General features: G+C 40.7%; 1 protein-coding gene across 2 annotated transcripts in view; it reads left to right on the forward strand.

The window, feature by feature from the left end:
* STK39 (serine/threonine kinase 39) overlaps nucleotides 1–25063 on the forward strand; it is a 316468-nt gene that overhangs the window by 249344 nt on the left and 42061 nt on the right. For both annotated transcript variants that reach the window (XM_068968272.1, XM_068968273.1), the window contains one exon: nucleotides 551–619. In XM_068968272.1, the coding sequence (XP_068824373.1) occupies nucleotides 551–619 (69 nt within the window). The remainder of the gene's footprint in view (nucleotides 1–550; nucleotides 620–25063) is intronic.

A 25063-nucleotide genomic window follows, 5' to 3' on the forward strand; every position in this document is an offset into this window, starting at 1 on the left:
GTCTGTTGCTATCGAATGATCAATGTCATGTTAAAGGATTTTCTTAATAGCATTCATTTAAATAGCTCATCTTAATAGTCCAAGAAGCTCATAGGCTGTTTGTACCAAATATAAGGTTGTATCAAATGCTACCTCTTCAACCTTTGCCATAAATTCTAACTCAGTAGCTACTAATGATAGGAAAGGATTGATGGTGGCAAGAATTAACCTTGGCAAGAGAGAAAAGCATTGTCATAGGGACCAGTTATGAGCTAACTTCTAGAGGTGCATTTGAGGACTAATTCAGGTAGTAGACAAAAGGCAAAATTTTCTTGGCTCACCAAAAATGAAACAGTAATTTTGTAGAACTTCTGTTGAACAAAGAACAGGGTGCAAATTGTATGTGGCAAATGTATTTCACATTGCTTCTGATTTTTCCTCCTGATAGAATCTGAATTGTTAAAATACACATGGATGATTTTTCTAAATGAAAAGTATATATATTTTACGTTGTACTAGATTGTTAACTTTTGTGCGGTTTCTGATCCACCTTCGTTTCACATTTGGGCAGATACTGCAGATGGCGTTTCTCAGGAGCTCTTCTCTGCTGGCTTGGTTGATGGGCATGATGTAGTTATAGGTGAGTCATTTTTTAATGCATGTAGTGTCTTGCATTTTGTTTATATATCAAATAGAAATGCACTTAGAAACAAAAGTTTTCATAAGGGAATAATTTATTCTGTGAATTTCTGAAAATTTCTTGAATTCTTATCTTTTATGTGAAAGAAGTATATTCAAGAGTTATATTTAATTTTCTGTTCCAAAAGCACTTAATATAATTCTGTCCCATTTGTCCAGACCTGATTTATCCAATGCAGAACCTCACTTACTAGAGATAAAGAATCTAGAAGACTGAAAAGTCTGTGACCTAGCAAGCCCAAGATACTGTAAATTCCATGCACAGAAGTCTGGAAACTTCTGAGGTCCTTTCTCTGAGTTTCTCTATTCTTTGGACACAGTTCTAATAAACTTCGGTGGTGGACTTCCTAGCTCTTAGAAAAATTCATTCATTATGAAGTTCCAAGGTTGGATGAAACTTAACCATCATTCAGTCCAGTTCTTTCATTGTGTAGATAAGGAAACAAATTCCTAAAGTGGTTCAGTGGTTTGTCAAGGACCTGCAGCTGGGTTGTGGCAGAACCACCACACTTTGAGACTGTGGCTTTTTCTACTACTTTTTAGAATCAAGAAAAAGATGCATGAAAATTGGGGAGCCTGCTAACTACAGACACACTGATAGGAGCAAGAAATGACTGCTGGCCTCCTGCCAAGGCAGGGAAGGCAGAAAAGCTATAAGAGGCAGACAGTGTCATCTAAGAAAAAGTGTAGCCTGCATCTCCCTGGGATGAGGGTGAAGGGATCCATATTCAGCAACAAATTCTGAATTTATGAAGATCTTATAATGTAGCTTATTACTGCATATTTGTAATGATGACCCTAAGTAATTGAGATGAGTTAATATTTTAATAGTGTTAATTATGACATATTCATTATATTTTTAGTTATATAATTATAATACTATAATAGTATTATGATAAAACTTTAAAGTCAAATCAAAACCAATTCTTGAAATGACTTTGGCCCCCTAAGTGATAGGTTTTAACTTAAAGAAAAATCACTTCATATCATTTTTTTAAGTATGAAATGCTTTATACTTTGCTTCACTTTGCTGTACAGCTAGAAACTAACACGGCATTGGAAAGCAACTATACTTTGACAAAAGCTAATTCCAAAAAATCACTTCCTTAAAATAATTTCTTCCTCAGTAATACTGGAATGTGTCACTAAGTTGGAGCTTGAGGTAGATACACTTGCCCATCAGAATAATTTGTTCCTAGAATCTCTGTAATTTACATCATTACAAAGTGAATTGTTTTATGTAAAAAAGAGTCATAGGGATTTTAGTGAGATGTTGAAATTCTGACTAGAGAATCAGTATCTAAGTTCCTGGTATACAAGTATTCATAAATGTAAAGATACAAAGTTATCTTTATAATTAGAAAAAAGCAAGCTCTTATTCCTCTTAATTATACAGGAAGTGTACACATTGATTTTGCAAAGAAGCCGTTTCTAAAAAATGTTTATTTGGCTGCATCAGGTCTTGGTTGCATCACTTGATGTCTCCCTTGCATCATGCGGGTCTTTCTTTGTGGTGCAGACATTCTCTAGTTGTGGTGTGCCGGCTTCAGAAATTGCAGTGCCTGGGTTCTCCAGCTGGAGTGCACAGACCCCGGAGTGCACAGGCTCTGTAGTTGCAGCCCAGGCTTAGCTGCTCTGTGGCATATGGATCTTAATTGTCAGACCAGGATCAAATCCACATCCTCTGCATTGCCAGGTGGATTTTTAATCACGAGACCACCAGGGAAGTCCCCACAAGGAAACTGACTCCTCTGCCAAGGGGTGTATATGATTATATAGACATATTGTAAAGGAGAGTGGCATATATACATGCCCACATACATACAGGTGTGTGTGTGTATTTTCTCATATATTCTGTCTTTCATACACTTTAAAGCCTTGTGAGGTCCCATGGCCAGCTAAGTTCTTTAGTTTTCTGATCAAATGTGAGGGGGAGCTGAGCAATAAGGTCAGTTCAACTTTGGCATTTATGGTAAATTCCATATCAGAATTCTTCATGTTAATCATTCTTTGATAAAGGTAGATTTTTCCCATTTGAAAAAATGAGCACACACCTTTGTGTTTAGTTTACTTGAGGAAATCAAGAGAAAAATTAATGGCTAGATCAAGATACCCTGTAAGGAATATCTTCCTTAAAGAGAGCTATGGTCCATACACAAAGCAGGCAGAATTAAAAATTAATGAACAGATAAAAATTAATCAAGACACCTGCTAATATCTATTTGACAAAAAGTCCAGGGGCACATAGTCTTTTTATTTAACATGATCTTGGCAGGTGGATGACTCAGATGGTAAAGAATCTGCCTGCAATGCAGGAGATGTGGGTTCAATCCTTGGGTCGGGAAGATCCCATGGAGAAGGAAATGGTACCCCACTCCAGTGTTCCTGCCTGGAAAAGTCCATGAACAGAGGAGCCTGGAGAGCTCCAGTCCATGGGGTCACAAAGAGTCGGATACAACTGAGCAGCTAACACTTTCACTTTCACTTGGTAGGTGGCAGGTTGCGTGGAGAATAAAAGAGATTCATGGGACGGTATTAAGTCGCATCTTTATTTAAGCATGGTCTTGCTTCAGATCTACAGTCAAATTTAGTGTACTTTTTTTTTTTTTTTTTGTGCCCCAGGCTCAGCTGAATCTAAACCAGAGGATTTTTGGTCATTGAGTTTTTTTAAAAAGTGGAAATTAAGGCATAATGCATGTCCAGCTTATTGAGTGTGGTTTAAATATATAACTAGAAAGCTTCTCCTTTTCGATGCTTTATTTATTCTTCCCCCAGTTTTTCGTCTTGCCTTTTCCCCTTCTTGGAACTGGAGTGTAGAGTGTCGGAGTGAGACTCAGGGGTGTGCAGTTGTTCGTCTAATAGCACTGAACTGAACCGAACTGAACATAACCTCGCAGGAACAGCGCACCTAAGAGTGCTAATGTCTGCATATTTCATTTGATCATCATATCAATCATGCAAGGTAGAGAGGACAGGCTGCTTCTCATAAGTATTTTATGAACAGAAGAGGGAGGTCAAAAGAAGTTTCTGGGATACTGTAACTTACCATGGTCCTTGAACTCGGATCCTGTGACTCCAAGGCTAGAGCCTAAGCTTGAATCTGACCTTGGGTATACCGTTAAGCCAACACCTTTAGCCTTGAAGAATGGACCCAGATAGAAGTGGTTTCTGTGTCTCCGGAAAAAAATAACTTGTCCTTATTTGTTTTTCCTGTATGAGTAGCTGGTTTATGTTTTAAATGTTGATTATTTGATGAGCAGATGATATCCTACCTCAGCCGTTCTGTGTCCCTTCCGGCATAATTCTCTTCCCTTTCCTCTGGTTTGTCCTACCAGCACACGAACATGTCTTTATGTCCCCCATTTTAGAGCTCTGTTACTCTACCTCCCGTTTCAGCTGTTTCTCTTCACCCCTTTACAATTAACCTTCTCAAAAGAATTGCTACTGACTTCACTTCTTTTTCCACCACTGTCCCTTAAACCCACTCCAGTCAGACTTGTGACTTCCTCACTCCGCTCAGCCGATTTCAGAGCCGTATCTGGGGGAGGCATACACCTAGCAGAGGAAACAGCGAATGCAAAGGAAGATGCGGCTGGAGTGGGGTGAACGGGATGCAGGGAGAGAAAACACATGGCCTGTGAATGACTGCCTGACATGTTCCTGAACCCAGTGGCTAATTCTCAGTGCTCGCTCAGCAGCACTGGGCAGAGTGGACAGTGCCCTCCACCATGACAAGTGTTTCCATTTGATGTTGGAGACTCTTCTCTCTCTTGGTCTTCTCACCTTATTTGTGTTTTCTTCTTAGTCTTTGAGGTCCGTTCCTTTTCATCTCTCTGACTATAAATATCGACACGTCCATAGATGCGTTCACTGTATTTCTTCCCTTTTCTCTAATCACTCACATCCGTGACGATGTCGTCCAGTTTCATAATATTAATGTCTCCCACTCGCAAACTCCCACATTTCTGTCTCTAGCCCAGATGTGTCCTTTGAATTCCAGACTCATATTCATCTCTCTTTTTGGCAACTTGACACAGAAGGCTCATCACCATCCCAGATTTAATTAACATCTCCAAAAACATGCCCCTGTGCTATCCTCTCAGTCTGCAACCCGCGGTAGCCTTGCACCCTAGGTAGGTGTCAGCCCCATCTTTTTAGAATGGAGAGAAAAACCGAAGAGTTGTCTTTTCCTTTTCTTTTTCTCATTCTCAGTATCCAGCCTGTCTAAATGACTCAAGATCCAGCCGTTATTTACCATCTCACTTCCCATCCTATTTCAGACTCTTTTCATCTCTCAGTTGAATTACCCCATTCATCTCTTCACTGATCTCCCTGCTTCTGACTTTGCCTCCTTTCAGCATGTGCTCGTCACAGCAGCCAGAGAGATCCAGGTAAAAAGTAAGTCAGATACAAAAGGCCACACATATTATGATTCCATATATATGAAATGACTGCAATATGCAAATCCATAGAGAAAGTAGATCGTGGTTGCCAGAGCCGGAGAAGGGCATGGGAAAGGGGAGTGACTGCTTAGGGGTCGAGGGCTTCTTTTTGAAGTGATGAAAACGTTCTGGAGTTGGAAGTGGTTGCACAACCTTGTGACTATACTAAAAACCACTGAATTGTGCCCTTTCAAAGGATGAGTTTTATGATATGTGAATTACATCTCAATAAAAAAATGTAAGCCATATCACATTAATGCTTTAAATAAAACTCTGTAATAGCTTTCCATCCCATATCTCAACAGCTTACAATCCTCTGTATGATCGGTCCCCTGTCATTTCTCAGACATCTTCCCTCTCTGTGACTGCCCCTCCTCCCCGTTTCACCCCAGCCACGCTGGCGTTTGTACTTGCTCTGCCCTCAGCCAGGATGCTCATTCCCCAGGTTCACCTGGGTATCTCCTAGTGCTTAAATGCTGCCTCTCAAAGGGGCCTTCCCTGACCAGCCTGTTTAGGATTCCAACCTGTCCCCAACTCTCTACCCCCATCCTTAAAGTACTTTTCCTAATCTCTCCCCATCTAATAGGCTGTATTTCATTTATTTATTTATTTTTAATTACATAGAATCTTCCCTTGAGCATAAGTTTTTTGAAGGCCAGGATTTTTGTTTTATTAAATGTTGTTTCCAGTGCCCCAAACCGTACATTCATATAGTTAACCGCTAGAGATAAACATATACCACCTTGAAATATACAAATATCTCATAACACTTTTTAAAGAAGGCTATATGGGATTCTACCATTTTAAGAATCTTACTTTCAAGAGTACAGAAATCAAGTAGCATTTTACAAATATGAAATATATTCCCTTGACAAAAAGGTTGTACTAAAATATAGTCCAGTTCAGTGTAGGACACTGGCATATAGAGGTTTGAGTGATTTCTTGAATGTGTATTTTTTTTCAGTTTCCATAATATAAAACAGCCAACATTTAAATAGTTTCTAAAATCCTTTTTTTCTCTATCAGAATTTCCTCTTGAATTAGAGTAAATGCTTAGAGCAATATAAAAATCTGAATAAAAGCAGTAGTATATGTTATGGAGCGGTGAATGTTATGACTTTTACTATAATGTAGCAAACATAATGTAACAAAAAAATCTTCAGTACCCAGGTTCAGGGTAGCCTGTCTTTAGTGCACGAACCATTACAAAGCAGAATTTAGACTGAGGGACCAGTGTAGTGATATAAAGTGATTGCTGTCACAAAGAAGCAGAGCAAAACTTAAATGCAGTGTTTATAGTCCGAAATCATGAATGCACTTCAGTTGGGCTTCAGTGTAGCACTACCTTACGCAAGAAATAAAGTCCGTTTAGACTTGGTATACATCAGAACTAAGATTGACAAGGCCTTGGGTGGATGTTGGTTTAAAAATATGAGTTAATTTTGCAAGATGCAAGACAAGGTACGTGTATGAATTTGCTTCTCTTTCCTGACTGGCATGGCTGACAAGTGGAAATAAACCAGATCTGAGTACACAACACAGTTGTTTCAAAGATGGACCTCCAGTGAGACAGCTGAGAAAGTTGCTTCCTTAGCCTCCTAGCTCAGAAAGGGTCCATCAGAAGTTTTGTCAGCAACAGAAGCAAAGGGGAGAAAACACATAAACTCATATGTACCAAAGACAGCAAAAGTTCTGAATTCTCTTCAGGTCTTGTGATACATGGTATTTTTGAGTCTTTGTTGAATAAGAGTTAGGACCTCAGCAATAGAAGGAACACTGATGCATATGTTTAGCTGGCCAGTTAACCTTTCCTGCCCAGCCACTCCTGCTCCTGACGTTCGATCTGCAAGGCCTGATGTAGCATCCAGGGTGCGACAGTGAGTGAAGCGCTTGGCAGCTGTCTTTTGGGAAAGTTCCCACTGACAGCTCTTTGCTGGGTTTTTAATACCACCGTTTCCTTGCTTTGTAACAACATATGTCTATTTTTTTTTCCACTTTAAGTGGGGTTGAGAACCAGATGTTGGCATTTCTGTTTCCTGAGAAGGGAGATGTTTTTCTGCATTTATTTATATGATTTTCCTTTGAGAGATTTTGAGCCTAGCTCTCTAGTTAGGACTGCAGTGGAAGCTAATATTAGCTATATACATTCTCATAAGGTCTCTCAGTGGACTTTCAGACATTCTCTTCATGTCCTTGCCATGCTCTTTTCCTGCACATGGAGAATCCTGTTCAAAACCTGTCTGCCTTACCATGTGTAAAACAGATAGCTAATGGGAAGCTGCTGTATAACACAGGGAGCCCAGCCTGGCACTCTGTGACCGCCTGGATGGATGGGATATGGGGGTTGCTCAAGAGGGAGGGGATATGCACACACAGGCATGCAACATTGTAAAGCAGTTATCTTCCAATTGAAAAAAGACTACCCCCAAAACCTGTCTGCCCTTTAAGAGTCACTGTGAATGCCACCTCCATGAAGCCTTCTCTGATGCTCACTTCCTCCCTAATGAAGTCTGAAAGACAGCTTTTCCTCGCCAGGAACCCCAGAGAATGGTTTTTACCTCTAACGACACATGTCTTTCATCCTACTCCACTCCCAGAGCCTGCTTCCTCTTTGTGTGGAGGTTGAGTGCACCTTTTCGGCAACGCCTGCTTTTCTAGGGGTGGGGGTGGGGTTGTTCTTTTTTTTTTTTTTTAATCTCTACTATGCTTGCCACTCATAGGCATTTAAATATATTTCTGTATAAATGAATACATTTAATTCCATTTGGGAAAGTTAACACTGGAGTTGTTCATGAATTGATGACCTGGGCAATATAAATATCATGGCACCCTCTCAAAACTTAAGAATAATTCACCATGATTGATTTTTTAAATTTAATTGAAAAAAATTTTTGTTTTTTAACACCAAAACCTTTTTGTATTGGGGTATAGCTGATTAACAACGTTGTGATAGTTTCAGGTAAACAGTGAAGGGACTCAGTCATACATGTAACATGTATCCATTCTTCCCCAAAGCCTGCTCCCATCCAGGCTGGCACATACCATTGAGCAGAATTCCATGTACTCTACAATAGGTTTTTGTTGGTTATCCATTTTAAAAATCACAGTGTGTACATGACCTTCCCGAAGTCCTTAACTATCCCTTCCCCACTGTCAACCATGAGTTCGTTTTCTAAGTCTGTGAGTCTCTTCTTGTTTTGTAAGTAAGTTTATTTGTATTATTTCTTTTTAGATTTGACATATAAGGGATGTCATATGATATTTCTCCTTTTCCACATGTAAGGGATGTCATATGTTTCTCCTCTGTCTGACTTCACTCAGTGTGACACTCCAGGTCCATCCATGTTGCTGCAAATGGCCTTATTTCATTCTTTTTAATGGCTGAGTAATATTCCATTGTGTGTGTATCTCTTTGTGTGTTTATAGTAGTTAAGACATGGAAACAACCTAAATGTCCATCAACAGAGGAATGGATAAAGATGTCGTGTGTGTGTATATATATATACTGTTGTAAACAGTGTGCAGTGAACATTAGTTTGCATATATCTTTTGGGGTTGTGTTTTTTTTCTGGATATAAACCCAGGAGTGGGATTGCAGGGTCATATGGTAGCTCTACTTTTAGTTTTTTAAGGAACCTCCATACTGTTCTCCATAGTGGGTGCATCAATTTACGTCCTCCCCAATAGTATAGGAGGGTTCCCTTCTCTCCACATCCTCTCCAGCGTTTGTTGTTTGTAGATATTTTGTAGATGCTAGCCATCCTGACCAGTATGAGGTAATATCTCATTGTAGCTTTGATTTGTATTTATCTAATAACTAGTGATATTGAACATCTTTTCATGTAACTATGGGCTATCTGTGTGTCCTCTTTAGAGAAATGTCTGTTCAAGTCTTTGGCCCATTTTTTGAGTGGGTTGTTTGTTTTGATATTATTAAGGGTCATAGTTGAGTTCAGTTCAATCGCTCAGTTGTGGCCAACTCTTTGTGACCCCATGAATTGCAGCACGCCAGGCCTCCCTGTCCATCACCAACACCCAGAGTTCACCCAAACTCATGTGCATCAAGTCAGTGATGCCATCCAGCCATCTCATCCTCTTTCGTCCCCTTCTCCTCCTGCCCTCAATCCCTCCCAGCATCAGGGCCTTTTCCAATGAGTCAGCTCTTCGCATGAAGTGGCCAAAGTACTGGAGTTTCAGCTTTAGCATCAGTCCTTCCAAAGAACACCCAGGACTGATCTCCTTTAGAATGGACTGGTTGGATCTCCTTGCAATCCAAGGGATTCTCAAGAGTCTTCCCCAACACCACAGTTCAAAAACATCAATTCTTTAGCACTTAGCTTTCTTCACAGTCCAACTTTGACATCCATACATGACCACTGGAAAAATCATAGCCTTGACTAGACAGACCGTTGTTGCCAAAGTAATGTTTCTGCTTTTGAATATGCTATCTAGGTTGTGTCGTAACTTTTCTTCCAAGGAGCAAGCGTCTTTTAATTTCCTGGCTGCAGTCACCATCTGCAGTGATTTTGGAGCCCCTAAAAATAAAGTCAGCAACTGTTTCCATGTTTCCCCATCTATTTCCCATGAAGTGATGGGACCAGATGCCATGATCTTAGTTTTCTGAATGTTGAGCTTTAAGCCAATTTTTTCACTCTCCTCTTTCACTTTCTTCAAGAGGCTCTTTAGTTCTTCTTCACTTTCTGCCATAAGGGTGGTGTCATCTGCATATCTGAGGTTATTGATATTTCTCCCAGCAATCTTGATTCCAGCTTGTGCTTCTTCCAGCCCAGCATTTCTCATGATGTACTTTGCATAGAAGTTAAATAAGCAGGCTGACAATATACAGCCTTGAGGTACTCCTTTTCCTATTTGGAACCAGTCTGTTGTTCCATGTCCAGTTCTAACTGTTGCTTCCTGACCTGCATATAGGTTTCTCAAGAGACAGGTCAGGTGGTCTGGTATTCCCATCTCTTTCAGAATTTTCCACAGTTTCTTGTGATCCACACAGTCAAAAGCTTTGGCATAGTCAACAAAGCAGAAATAGACGTTTCTCTGGAACTCTCTTGCTTTTTCCATGATCCAGTGGATGTTGGCAATTTGATCTCTGGTTCCTTTGCCTTTTCTAAAACCAGCTTGAACATCTGGAAGCTCACGGTTCACGTATTGCTGAAGCCTGGCTTGGAGAATTTTGAGCATTACTTTACTAGCATGTGAGATGAGTGCAATCGTTTGGTAGTTTGAGCATTCTTTGGCATTGCCTTTCTTTGGGATTGGAATGAGAACTGACTTTTTCCAGTCCTGTGGCCACTGCTGAGTTTTCCAAATTTGCTTGCATATTGAGTGCAGCACTTTCACAGCATCATCTTTCAGGATTTGAAACAGCTCAACTGGAATTCCATCACCTCCACTAGCTTTGTTCGTAGTGAGACTTTCTAAGGCCCACTTGAGTTCACATTCCAGGATGTCTGGCTCTAGGTGAGTGATCACACCATTAAGGGTCATGAGCTGTTTGTAAATTTTGGAGTAGATAAATCCCTTAACAGTTACATCATTTGCAAATATTTTCTCCCAATCTGTGGGCTGTCTTTTCGTTTTGTTTATTGTTTCCTTTGTTGTGCAAAAGCTTTTGAATTTAAGTAGGTCCCATTTGCTTATTTTTTGCTCGTATTTCCATTATTCTGGGAGATGGATTAAAAAAGGTGTTGTGATTTATGTTAGAGAGTGTTCTGCCTATGTTTTCCTCTAGGAGTTTTATAGTGTCTGGTCTAACATTTAGATCTTCAACCCATTTTGACCTTATTTTTGTGTATGGAGTTAGGGAATGATTTCATTTTTTTACATGTGGCTGTCCAGTTTTCCCAGCACCATTTGTTGAAGAGATGGTCTTTCCAACATTGTATAGTCTTACCTCCTTTGTCATAGATTAATGGACTATAAGTGCATGTTCTTATTCTGGGTTTTCTATCCTATTCCATTGATTTATATTTCAATTTTTGTATGATTGATTTTTTTCTCTCTTTGCCTACCTTCCCCTCTTTTTTGTCTTTCTTAAGAATTGACTTTTCACATAACTTTTGAGTCTTACCTCTTGGTAGGGAAATGTGGTCGGTCTAAAAGGCCTTCTGTCTTCCAGTGCTTGCTGGCATTACAGTATTTGTCTCAAAATACAGAGTGTGAGTTGCCTGCATCAGCATCTTATCTTGGGTGTGTATTAAAAAATGCACATTTCTTGACTCCGGCCTACAACAACAAAATCTGGAGTTTTGGGTGTAGAATGTGGAAACTTGCATTTTTACCAAGCTTCCCAGGTGATTCTTAAATGCCATCGCGTTATCATCTGTATATCCTTTTCAGTATCACTCATCTCCTTTGCTTTTCGGCCTCAATTCTTTTCTCTCATTAGGAATCTCTTTTAAAACTGTGCCAATTAACTCTTAAAAACGGTGTGTCTAAATGGTGTAAATGTGCGGTGGAGCCTCATCAGTATAAATTTTTGCCATAATGAGTCATTACAGTTTTTATTAAAACTACAATTGCTGCTCAGGGTGCAGTAGATCCTCCAGGTGGCCTTCAGCTTTTATGTTTCCCAACAATGGCAGAGTATCTTTAGGCTCCAGAGTATGCCAACAACAGAATATTTGCTCATTTGTGAGCATATGGTTGGATGTGTGAAGTGCGTTGTTCCCCCAGCTATAGCCAGGGATATTTAAGTCTTCTGTGAGAAATCCAGGATTTATTACACCACCATGCACTTTTACAATGCAAGTCTTGGAAAAGAGTGAACATCTTTCCCCGTATATTCAATTCCATAATTATGCTGTGATGTTTATTGATGTTGAAATTCAATGGAGGAAAATTTTCATTTAAAAAAAATAGTGTCTCTATGAAACAATTGTACTATGATTTTTAAATGATGACTGATAATAAAAAAAAAAAAGGCAGAAAATTCCGTTAGCCCTTCCTGTGTTTAGACAGGCTTGGTGTTAGTTAAATGATGTCAGTAAATACAGTTGAGCGATTCCTGATTAAAAGTTGTCTGTATGTTAAGTTTAATAGTCTAGGGAATTAGGGAGTATAAGTGGCTTGGGAGAACTATACTGATTACTTTCCTTGTTTATATTTATCAGAAATAAATGTCAATCAGTTTGATATGGCATGGCATTACCATTTTAAAACCTGTGCCACTGTCATTTGATGGTAGCTTGTTGCTCCTGGTTTTCCAGATACCATTTTTTTCTTTAAAAAGTCTTTATTGAGGTATTTATTCCCTAAATAGGAAAATTTATTAATTTTAATGTGAAAAATAGTATATAAAAATTATTTTAAAATATTTGCAAGTGATAGGCTGAGTCATCTAATATATAATTTAAAAGTACAACGCGTTAGATGACTCACCCTCATTCAGCAATTGTATGCTTTGGCAGGGTGGTAGAATCATAGTTTTCCTGTTTAAATATACAAAGAGCTGGTTGTTCTGTGGAATGTTGGGAGCCAGGCCTGAATAAATATGCAAAGAGCACGCAGTATATGCATGCACACGCACACTGAGCGTTAATTTAGTCTCAAACCTAAAAGTTAATATATCTTTAAGTTTATTTAATTGCATCAGAAAGATAGACTGAAATAAAATAGAATTTTTGTTGTAACAAAGCTATCATTTCAATAATCTTTTGACCATACTCCTCCCACCCACCCCCAAAATTCAAGGAAATTCAACAGAAGAAATGTTTTCCTAGAAAACCAAATTTCAGAAACCTAAAAGAAGCTGCCTGCTCCTGTGATTGAATCCACTGCCAGCCCCAGCCACCCTCTGTGCTTACTTATCTGCAGATTCCAATGCAAAATGATTGACTATCCAGATGAGGGTTCACAGACTTGTTGTTTATGAAGACATCTGATTTGGGAGGAGGGGGAAAAATTCAAAATTGCCTTTCAAAATGTGAACAAAGGTTATTTCCAGAAAGTTCTAAAAAGCATAAAATCTGTAATTTCCCCCAAGGTGTTTCTGTGTCATACGATTATGAATCCATGCAGCAGTAAACCACACTGCAAGCCCTGGTTTTCTAATTAACTTTGTCATTTTTATTTAGTTAGGAGTTGTGGATCCGCTTTAAAACCACTGATAGAGATCGACTCCAGTTAAAACCTGTGCTTAATTTCACTTATGTGAAACAAGAGCTTGCTAGTGGGTTAGTCTCAGATATCTACTGTCAGTGGAGTCTTGCTTTTTTCAGTTACTTTCAGTTGTCCTGTTTTAATTCATGTTAATCTGTCTCATAACTCTGGAATCAGTTACGACTGAGGATTAAGTTCAATTCAGCCATACTTTCTGACTATAGAATTATAATAAACCCCAACACCAATCCCTGCTTATAATGAGAATGTCTTTCTGGTGAAAGTATAGTAGGTTTACTCTGGTACAGGAAACCTAGTTTTTCTGATATATATTTTTTCTAATGCTTTTAAGTATATAGGACTTAGAGGAAATGGCTCTTTTGCTGAATAGTCTGTTTCATTCCTAGATTTCTGGTTTGGGTTGTTAGTTTGTGTGTGTATATGTGTTTACCCACTTCAGAAATCTCTGGCCCACGTGAATTTTAACTATTCCATCAGTAGTACAATACTGTAGATAAAGAAGGCTGAGTGCCAAAGAATTGATGCTTTTGAACTGTGGTGTTGGAGAAGACTCTTGAGAGGGGGGATTGCAAGGACATCAAACTGGTCAATCCTAAAGGAAATCAATCCTGAATATTTATTGGAAGGACTGATGCTGAAGCTACAATATTTTGATCTGATGCAAAGAGCCAGCTCGTTAGAAAAGACCCAGATGTTGGGAAAGATTGAAGTCAGGAGACGGGGACAACAGAGGATGAGATGGCTGGATGGCATCACTCAATCAATGGACATGAGTTTGACCAAGCTCAAGGAGATGGTGAAGGAAGCCTGACGTGCTGCGGTTCATGGGGTCGCAAAAAGTTGGACATTACTGAGTGACTGAACAACCACAAAGAAGTTGCTTAGAAGCTTGTTAGTAGATTGACAAATAAATCTCTTAACCCCAAACCAAATCTCTCTGCTTTTCTTTTTCTTGTATAACAGAAGCTCCTTATATATCCAATAAAAAACATATTAAAGCCAAGAAAGAAAATTAGGCCAACAGTTTTAATACAGTATGGGCATATTTTCATTTTATTTTTGACTTTATATCTAATTTTAACCTTGATCCTATATCTTGTATTTGGTTGCCAGTTTTTTTGTTTTCTTTTTTTTAAGAACAAAGAAGTCCTTCTTGCTGACTCTTAAGCACACCTACTTCTTAATCCTGCACTATTTAATACTGCAGTATTTAAGTTTAGCATTCAAAAAGTGTATGAAAATGTTTCACCTCAGATTCGGACCTCAGACAAGGAGAGACTGATTAGTCACATTCTAATAGGCTGTGAAACACACCGTTGTCTGATGAGCCATAGAACCATCCAACAGGAATTTGCAGTCAGGGTAGCATTTGAATAGCCGTGGGTATAAAAGCCCATGGCTCTAAAAGCCCCTTATGGCCAGAGTACCCTAAGGTAGAAAGTGAAGAAAGGCTGGCTGTCCCATTAGATTTGGCGGACAGGTTTTGGTGTTTGTTTTTTTTTTAATTGCTAAATAATAATAGAAAAATGCCTTAATCTTCACCCTTAGGGAACTTGATCCGACATGAGAAGTTTGTTACTTGAAATGAGAACATTAAATTTAAAGCATCTTTTCAGTAGTAGGCCCCCTGGTGGTCTAATATGTAATAGATTTTGAGATTCCTTAAACAACAGACTGGTTCAAAATTATGAAAGGAATACATCAAAGCTGTATATTGTCACCCTGCTTATTTAACTTATATGCAAAGAACAACATGTGAAATGCTGGGCTGGATGAAGCACAAGCTAGAATCAAGATTGCTGGGAGAAATATCAGTAACCTCAGATATGCAAATGTCACTACCATTATGGCAGAAAGTGAAGAGGAACTAAAAAGCCTCATGATGAAAGTGAAAGAGGAGAGTGAAAAAGCTGGCTTTAAACTCAACATTCAAAAAACAAAGATTATGGCGTCCAGTCCCATCACTTCATGACAAATAGATGGGGAGACAATGGAAACAGTGATAGGCTTTATTTTCTTGGGCTCCAAAATCACTGCAGATGGTGACTGAAGCCATGAAATTTAAAAAACACTAGTTCCTTGGAAGAAAAGCTATGACAAACCTAGACAGCATATTAAAAAGCAGAGACATTACTTTGCTGACAAAGGTCCACCTAGTCAAAGGTGTAGTTTTTCCAGTGGTCATGTATGGATGTGGGAATTGGACCATAAAGAAGACTGAACACTGCTTTGGACTGTGGTGAGGGAGAAGACTCTTGAGAGTCCCTTGGACTGCAAGGAGATCCAACCAGTCCATCCTAAAGGAAAGCAATCCTGAATATTCATTGGAAGGACTCCTGCTGAAACTCCAATACTTTGGCACCCTGATGCAAAGAGCTGACTCATTTGAAAAGACCCTGATGCTGGGAAAGACTGAGGGCAGGAGGAGAAGGGGACGACAGAGGATGAGATGGATGGCAGCACGAACTCAATGGACATGAGTTTGAGCAAGCTCCAGGAGATGGTGAAGGACAGGGAATCCTGGCATGCTGCAGTCCGTGGGTTCGCAGAGTTGGATATGACTGAGCGACTGAACAGGAACAGCCAGTTTGTAATGGTAAGCTGAATCTTTAGAAACTCAGCATGCTTGTGATCCTTGATGTCACTGAGTAGATAGATCTGGGGTCCGAATTCTGTTTCCAGTTCTCTGTGCTTTCTCTTCTGTCTGGGATATGCACGGTCAGAAGGACAGGAAGGGCTTCCAAATAGCTTAGGAGTAGCCTTCCTTGTGAGCCAACTATTTGTTCCTCACATAGCCGTCTCACTGTTTTGCTTGTAATTCTAGCAGTTGTCCGTGAAATCAGTTGATAAGGTAAAATGGCATACTCACAAATCTAACACCTCATGTGGTGGTTTAGTTGCTCAGTCATGTCCAACTCTTTGGAACTCTGTGGACCATAATCCACCAGACTCCTGTGTCCATGGGATTTTCCGGGGAAGAATACTGGAGTGGGTAGCCATTCCCTTCCGCAGGGGATCTTCCCTACCCACGGAGTGAACCTGGGTCTCCAGCATTGCAGGTGGATTTTTTTCACCAACTGAGCTACTAGGGAGGCCATAGAAAGGTAGAATACAGGTGAGAGGACCTGGATTGGACAGCACAACTCTTAGGAAGGGTCAAAATGCTATAGTTTATCTGACTCATGGGCTTCTTGGCCATTGGCACCGTAGACTGGAGCTCTAAGTAGTTTTTTAAAACTGAAAAGTTGGCTTTCTTATTTAGTGCTCATGAAAATTGTTACTAGCTAAGCAGTGGGGATAAAAAATTAATTTTTTTCAGGATGAAATTTTTCATGTCATAAACAGAACTCTACACTTATGAGAACTTTTAGCAGTGGCTATAAATGATTAATTTGCAATAATTAAATGTAACAGCTCAGGCTTGCTGGTATAACCTGGAATAACCATGCAGTTCAGATGTGTGCAGACTAAATAGGTCTTCAGTTCAGTTCAATCACTCAGTCGTGTCTGACTCTTTGTGATCCCATGAACCGCAGCACGGCAGGCCTCCCTGTCTATCACCAACTCCCGGAGTCCACCCAAACCCATGTCCATTGAGTTAGTGATGCCATCCAACCATCTCATCCTCTGTCATCCCCTTCTCCTCCTGCCCTCAATCTTTCCCAGCATCAGGGTCTTCTCAAATGAGTCAGCTCTTTGCATCAGGTGGCAAAGTATTGGAGTTTCAGCTTCAACATCAGTCCTACCAGTGAACACCCAGGACTCCTTTAGGATGGACTGGTTGGATCTCCTTGCAGTCCAAGGGACTCTCAAGAGTCTTCTCCACCACCACAGTTCAAAAGCATCAATTCTTCAGTGCTCAGCTTTCTTTATAGTCCAACTCTCACATCCATACATGACCACTGGAAAAACCATAGCCTTGACTAGATGGACCTTTGCTGACAAAGTAATGTCTCTGCTTTTTAATAGGCTGTCTAGGTTGGTTATAACTTTCCTTCCAAGGAGTAAGTGTCTTTTAATTTCATGGCTGCAGTCACCATCTGCAGTGATTTTGGAGCCCAGAAAAATTAAGTCAGCCACTGTTTCCCCATCTATTTCCCATGAAGTGATGGGACCGGATGCCATGATCTTCATTTTCTCAATGTTGAGCTTTAAGCCAACTTTTTCACTCTCCTCTTTTACTTTCATCAAGAGGCTTTTTAGTTCCTCTTCACTTTCTGCCATAAGGATGGTGTCATCTGCATATCTGAGGTTATTGATATTTCCCTCAGCAATCTTGATTCCAGCTTGTGTTTCTTCCAGTCCAGCATTTCTCATGATGTACTCTGCATAAAAGTTAAATAAGCAGGGTGACAATATACAGCCTTGACGTACTCCTTTTCCTGTTTGGAACCAGTCTGTTGTTCCATGTCCAGTTCCAACTGTTGCTTAGCCCACAGTAATATATGCTCCTCTGGGATATTACTGGGAGCTTCTAAAGAAATGTTCCCAGGCTCCCTTGAATCACTTTGTTTGTGCTGGTTACCATGTGGCTTCCTCACTGGCTCCCTCTTTTTCATGCCCAAGAGACTCTTAAGAAGCCACACCAGTGTCACCAGCCAACATGAGGGCCCCAGCGCCCAGCTCAGGAGTGCTGCTTCTGGAAGGTCCTGGGGGGCTTCCTATTCTTCGGCCACAGTGGTCTTGCTTTCATGTAGAAGTGAGGAGACTGGCCTTCTACCACACTTGTCATCTAGGCCCTGAAGTTTCTCTCCTTCATTTACTCCATGAATAAAGCACTCAGTCTATGCTGTCCTCAGTTCCCCACGTGAACCAGCGAGACAGAGTTCTTATCCCCCTTGAAGCCTGCAATCTCACAAGAGAGGCCGACATAAATGTGTACACAGGTAGAAGTGAGACGTATGCACACAAATTGTGAGACGTATGCAGGAAAAATAGTGTATATAGAGACAGTCACAATTGGGGGATGCTCCTCATTGAGATTCAAGATCAGAATGAGCCCCACAGAGGGAGAAATATTTGGGTGAAGTCTTAGATTTTGCCTGGCTATTCTGCGCAGACGCAGAAGTGTGCAAAGATAATGAACTTTGTAAAAGAGGACCAATGTGATTAGGAAAAGGGAGCAGAGAGAAGGTGGTATGAAGTCAGGCCAGACAGGAGCGGGGTCGCATAGTGCAGGACTTGGTAAGTAGCGATTTGCCATAATGCCTTGTGAATACTATCGTAAGTTCTAGTTGTTCAGCTTTCAAGTCTCTAGGTAAGTAAGGTAGAAATCTTGCACCTTTTTTGCCTTTCTCCTATCAGGGCAAATAAGTGCTTTCCCTTAGCCTCATCCATTCTGCTAGAGTCTTTAGTATTTAGTTTACACAGGCTTGGATCCCTTTTGCTGCCCGGACTTGATGCCTGTTTGACCGAGGTGAGGAAGAATTACAGAAGGAAAGGGCGGTTGCCCTAGAGGGATTGAGAAATAAAAGCTGAAGTGATGTCTCAACATGCTAGGTTCTTTTAAGTTTGAGGGCATTGAAAAGTGACTTGTGATTTATTGTTTGGGGATCAGGAGAATTTCAGAGATGCCTTCAAGTATTTCTGAATCCAATTACACTATCACAGGGAAATTAGGATTCCTAGAAAAGGCAAAACTTCGACATTAATGGCAGGCTTTTTTTTTTTTTTTTCAATTGATTGCAACCAGAGGGCCTTCATGTATATTCCCAAAGAGGATGAAGTATATTTTCCATTTTAAAATATTGCTTAATTCTCGCACAATTTATGGAGTGGGCTAAGGTACTGCTATACATACAACAGGATTATTATCATTGTCATAGAGCACAGAAGACATAAAATATGCATGTTTGTTGGGTTAAAGCAAACTTGCCATTTCAAGTCCATTCATTAATTAGTCAGGGACTAATACTCTCAGTACCTGAAGCAGGCTTTCAGGTGACCTCATATTCAGAATGCAGACACAGTAAAAGGAGTTCTTGTTTGGCTAACCTTTGTCCTAGTAAACCGGATGTAGAACCAGGACAATGTTTTCTCACAGTGGTGATTTCTAGAGTGTTTATAAACTAGTAAAACTGTCTGACAGGGATGGTCATGCTTTTTTTTTTTTTTGTAAACCCCCTCCTCTTACTGGCTTTATTCTCTATGCAGTTCTTTTTAGGAGAAAATCCTTTTCTAACTTCTGAGGCGTAGAGGTAGTAAAAGCATTCAATGGCATAAAAATTTCTATACAGCTTTCTAGGCTCCTTTACTTGTCATCTCCTGTGATTATTTAACTGATTGCAGATTGGTTATTAGTAAGTTTTGGTAAAATCAAATTGTACATATCCCTTAAATGGCTGCTTTCCATGTTGCTCATTGCTTCTTATGATTAAACTGATCAAACGTCCACTGGTTGGTTGGTTTTTGTTTGTTTGTTTGACTGCTGAGTTTTGGTTGTGGCAAGTGGGAACTAGTTCCCTGTCCAGGGATCAAACCCAGGTCCCCTGCATTGAGAGTGCAGTCTTAACCGCTGGATCACCAGGGAAGTCCCCAAACAGCCTCTGTCGTATTTCTTAGACTCTCCAAATCTGAAGCATGTGGAGACTGTGTGGTGTAGGGAAGGAGTGCCCGCTTTTGAATCAGACAGCTCTGAGTTCAGACCTCAGTTCTGTCAGTTACTAGATCTGACATTGCGAAGTTAGTTCACCTCTCTAGTCTTCAGTTTCTTACCCACTTAACTCCCAGAGCTGTGGCGTCTTACTCGATGACGTGGAGAGGCTGATGTGGCAGCCGGCCCATAGAGGCACTCGGTGAGTTCTTTCCTCTTCTGTTTTGGAGCAAGTTCATCTGGCCTCCTCTCCACTATAATTCTTTGGTGAAACACCGCTGTGGTTTCCCAGAATACAATGAAGCTCAGGTCCTTGGTGGGAAATGGAGGTAGGGACTCCCGCTGGGACAGAATGACCGCAGCACTGTGGTCCACATGGAGTTTATGCGAGTCACCGCGTCACCTCTGCCGCCTCCGTGCCAGCCGCGGGAGTTACTGTCTCCCGTTGCTCCTCCAGTCCAAGCAGTGCTGGGAAGTGGTGTGAAACAACTAAATGTATAAAAGTAATGCATTTGAGTCAGTTCTAATGAGGTGGGTGAAACTGGACCCTATTATACAGAGTGAAGTAAGTCAGAAGGAAAAACACCAATACCGTGTATTAGCGCATATATATGGAATTTAGAAAGATGGTAACAACGACCCTATATGCGAGACAGCAAAAGAGACACAGATGTGAAGAACAGACTTTTGGACTCTGTGGGAGAGGGAGAGGGTGGGACGATTTGAGAGAAAGCATTGAAACATGTGTATTACCGTATGTGAAACAGATGAACAGTCCAGGTTCGATGCATGAAGCGGGGCACTCAATGCCAGTGCGCTGGGACAACCCTGAGGGATGGGGCGGGGAGGGAGGTTCAGGACTGGGGGACACATGGACACCTGCGGCTGATTCACATCAATATATGGCAGAAACCACCACAATATTGTAAAGTAATTAGCCTCCAATTTAAATAAATAAATTTAAAAAACAACAACAAAATGAACAGGGACCCTCGGGAGCAGGCAGCTAGATAATTGGTCCTACCCAACAGTTTACTGGTGGTCAGACCGGAGGTGTGACTCTCAGGATGCCTCCCTGTGTATAGTTTTCTGCCTGCTTCCCTGTGACTGAAGTTTCTCTTTCCTACTGTCTGGAGGACCTCTCACACGTGCGTACTGTGTAGCTGAAGAAGAGAAATGTGAACCCCCATGTCCCCCGTGAGGCTTGCCTTTGAGCCCTACTTCCATAGCCATGAGCTACCTACCACTTTCGCCTCACCTTTGGAGTTATAGTTCCTGCACCACAGACCTGCCTCTTCATCTGATACTTAGCAGCAGCAGTGTCCACCAGCTTCAGGAAGCGTCTACACCGCTGTCTCAAGGAAGCTCACACTTCTTTGTCACAGGCGTGTGGCCATGGTCATCAGCCTCAAAAGGACAGCTCAGACAGAACACAATGCAGTAAGCCTAGTATTTCTACAGAACAGCCAACTTCCATGAACTTCACCTGCTAAATTCAGTGGTGCTCTCTGTTCCCTCTATAAAATGCAGGACGCTGGAAGATGACCCTCCAGTCTGCCCTGCCGCCACCCCGATGTCTCCTCCCACCAAGGAGATTCCATGTGTGAAAAGAGTTTGTTCCTACCTTTGTTTATGCAGGTCTGAAAGTGAAAATTAGTGGCACAGTCGTGTCCGACTCTTTGCAGTCCCTTGGACGCAGCCTACCCCACTCCTCTGTTTGTGGAATTCTCCGGGCAGGAGTACTGGAGTGGTTTGCCATTTCCTTCTCCAGAAGATCTTCCCAACCCGGGGATCAAACCCAGGTCTCCTGCATTGCAGGCAGATTCCTCACCAACTGAGCCACTTACTTCTTATTAAAATCATATCACTTAAATAACTCATAAAAGAGTTCAAAAAGTGAGTTGTTTGTCCAAAAAACAAGTGGCATGCTTTGGGAAGTCCATTGATAAAGGCAAATTGTTAAACACAAACTATTGTTACATTTGGTATGGAAAAAGATCATTGTAAAAACAAAAGAGATGTTTAAAATCTATAATTTTTAAAATGGCCTTGATCCTGTATCACAGTGTTGGCAAAGGAGGATACATTCATAAGATTTAAGTTAAAACATTAATTTTAAAGGTTTTTGTATCACAGTCTTCTGTTTTCCTGCTTGAACTGCCTTTTTACACTAACCAGCCAAACACTGATGCTGACTTCATCAGAGAAGAGTGTTTCTTCTATATCCATACACAGGACTGGCCCAGTCCAAGATGAAAATGCAGTCCCTTGTTCTAAAGTTAGCAAGTTCGTAATGGTTGTTGCAGAGTGTTAAATCCAGCACAGAGCCTTCTGAGCCTGAGGGCCTGTGTGTCTGCACAGGCAGGGGGCTGGGAAGGAGACGTGGGAGGGTTACTCGCTCTCTGACTGTTTCTAGTGCTGAGGAGCTTCCCCTGGTGAGAGGCACCAGTTGTTGTGAATTAGTATTTGGAAGGTTTTTATCCTGAGCCAAATCCACTCTCTTTAATTTCTGGCCCCTGAAACAATACAGAACACATCTAATCCCCTTTTCAAATATCTGAATAAATAATGCCAAAGCTTTTCCTTATCTTCTCTCCTTAATGAACTTTCTTGCATGGCAATATCCTTTTTAAGACCTCCCTCTATCTCATCTCTCTCAATGTCCTGTCATTTTTCTGACTCCTCCTAAAGCCTTGTGCTTGTCAACATTGTATACAAACTCCAAATTCCTAATGTGACATGGGGGCTACAGGGCTTAGGGACCCCCTCATTTGTGAGAGGAATATGACCTTTCAGCTACCTTTCAGTATGATATCAAATACTATATGATAATTTTAAATAAAATAGATGACATGCTTTTATATTGAACTTCTCAGCCAAAAAAAGACAACACTTTTTAAGTTTTTTCATGTTTTTGTTATTAATATTTCAGATATCCAGAGAAGTCTGTAAAGTACCATAGACCCACAGGCTCATCACTGAGATTTAATTGTTGACATATTTGCTGCTGGTCGGTCCCTTCCTTCATCCGACTTCCCCTCTGGATGCTGCTTATCCAGTGTGCTCTTATTCTGTGTTTGTAATGTTGATTTTTATGACCCGAAGGTTTTAACTTTGTCTGTCATTATTTCTCTTTGCTTGGGCCTGTACGCGGGGTCTCTGTAGCTGTGCTCAAGACCTCTCTCCAGGGAGTGCTAAAATGAACGCTGTCTTTGGCATAATTTTTTAAGTTTATTAAAATTCTATGAAATGAACCTTGAAAGCAATTATGCTAAGTGAAAGAACTAGACACAAAAGGTCACATATTGTGTGATTCCATTTATATGAAATATCCAGAATAGATAAATCCGTAGAGACAGAAAGCGGATTAGTGGTTGCCAGGATCTGGGGGTACGTGAGGGTCGGGGGGGTGACCAGCTGATTGATGGGTATGGGGTTTCTTTTGGAGATGTTCTGGTACTAGATAGAGATGGCACAACATTTTTAATTTACTGAATGGCCCCAGATTATTCACTTTAAAGGAGGTACTTTTTTGTTATGTGAATTTCACATCAATAGAAAAACAAAGCCCATAAAATGCTATTTAAATATTAGCATTGAGCCTTGCTATAAATATTGAAATCAGTAATGCAGTACAAGTAATTACTATGAGTATCGTTCACTACACACCTAACTTCAAGGGCTGCTTTTTTCTTGGAAGTGGGAAGGTGGTTATCGACAGTGGAGCAGCTCTTATAGAAAGTGTTTTAAGAACAAGTTAAGTTCATGTAATACTTGAGACTGCTTTCAGTGTGCCCACAGCAATGGTAAGTTCTGTGCGTTTGTAGAAATGTCTTAGGTACTGATATGTACTCGTGCCATTCACTGAAGCTCTTCACTGGTTGGTGTGAGACTATTCCAGAAATGGCAAAAAAAAAAAGTGGTTGGGTCAAACCCAGACAGTTTTCCTTTGGGGACACTCCAAAGGAATCTCTCCTGGACAGAGTATAAAAACTGCTCTATTGGTGTTTAGCCTGTTGACATTCATTTCCAGATAAAATACATCATTCCTAGCAGACAAGGATGTTTTAAGAGACTGCTAAGACAAAGGGAATCTTTTTCTCTAAGTTCTGTGTTTTTGCAGGGTTACAATCAGTGCCTACCAGGAAACCACACGGGGTAAAAATGGACCCTTAGCACGCTGAAGAATTGGAATGATTCTGCAGGAGAAAGCACTTTTTCAGTTGGAGTGATTTAAGCTACAAGTAACAGAAAATTCTCTTAAAATGGTTTTAACAAGGACTTCTGGCTGATAGAACTGGAAGTGCAGAGAAGGGAAGGCTTCCAGGTTGTTCAGCATCTCACCAGCATCAATCAGGACCCGAGGTCTTTCCTTGCTTAGGCCAGTTTTCCACAGCTTTGACTTTTTATCCCAAGGCTCATTACCTGCACTGTCCTAAGAGGCTGCCAGTCACAAAAAGCGCTGTGTGTTTCCTGCTTCATATTTGGCTTTTTGTGGTCCTTACTAAGGAGCAAGAAAGGTTCTCCCTTAGAACCTCCCCACAAACCTTTCCCCTGTGTTGCTGTCCGCATTGGCTTACCACCTGTCTGCCTAACCCTGAACAGGCCCCGTGGGGTGGGTGCTGAGACCCCCCGAAACCCATTGTGGAGGATCAGCCACTGCTGGCCCCGTGGGCTTTTTACCCATCTTTTATCTTTTAAAATTGTTGTCTTTTTAAACTGTCTTTGTGTAGACAGTCTTCAGAAATATTTATTGTGCTGTGTTTAGGTTACGCCATGGCAGCATAACATAGCTTTCAAATGTTCTATTGAGCTGTGCTATTTGCAGCCCATTTTCAAAAGCAAGGAATATTAAAGAGAAGGAAAACCCCAAATATGCCACCCTTTGTGCTCATATTTCATTGGCAAGTACCTCATACTTGACAGGAGGAAAATCTAGGTTGTTTATGCGCCCCTTTGCTTGGGTTTTGCATGCTTTTTAGTTTGTCTTGAATAGGCAAGTCTGCTTTTCAGGTCGATGCACACTTGGCGCTTCATTGCTGATGGTGCTGTTTTGTTCCATTTCTTTAAGTGCATTTGGTATGCAGCAGTTCAGCCTTCATTATGTATCATAGATTTTCCCCCTGACGTTAAACCATGACTCCTTTTGTTTGAATATGTAAAAAAAATATAAGTCCCAAACTGTGAAAAAGTGATTTTTAAAATCACTTCAGCC

This window comes from Capricornis sumatraensis, chromosome 3 (assembly GCF_032405125.1).
Source record: "Capricornis sumatraensis isolate serow.1 chromosome 3, serow.2, whole genome shotgun sequence".
NCBI lineage: Eukaryota > Metazoa > Chordata > Mammalia > Artiodactyla > Bovidae > Capricornis > Capricornis sumatraensis.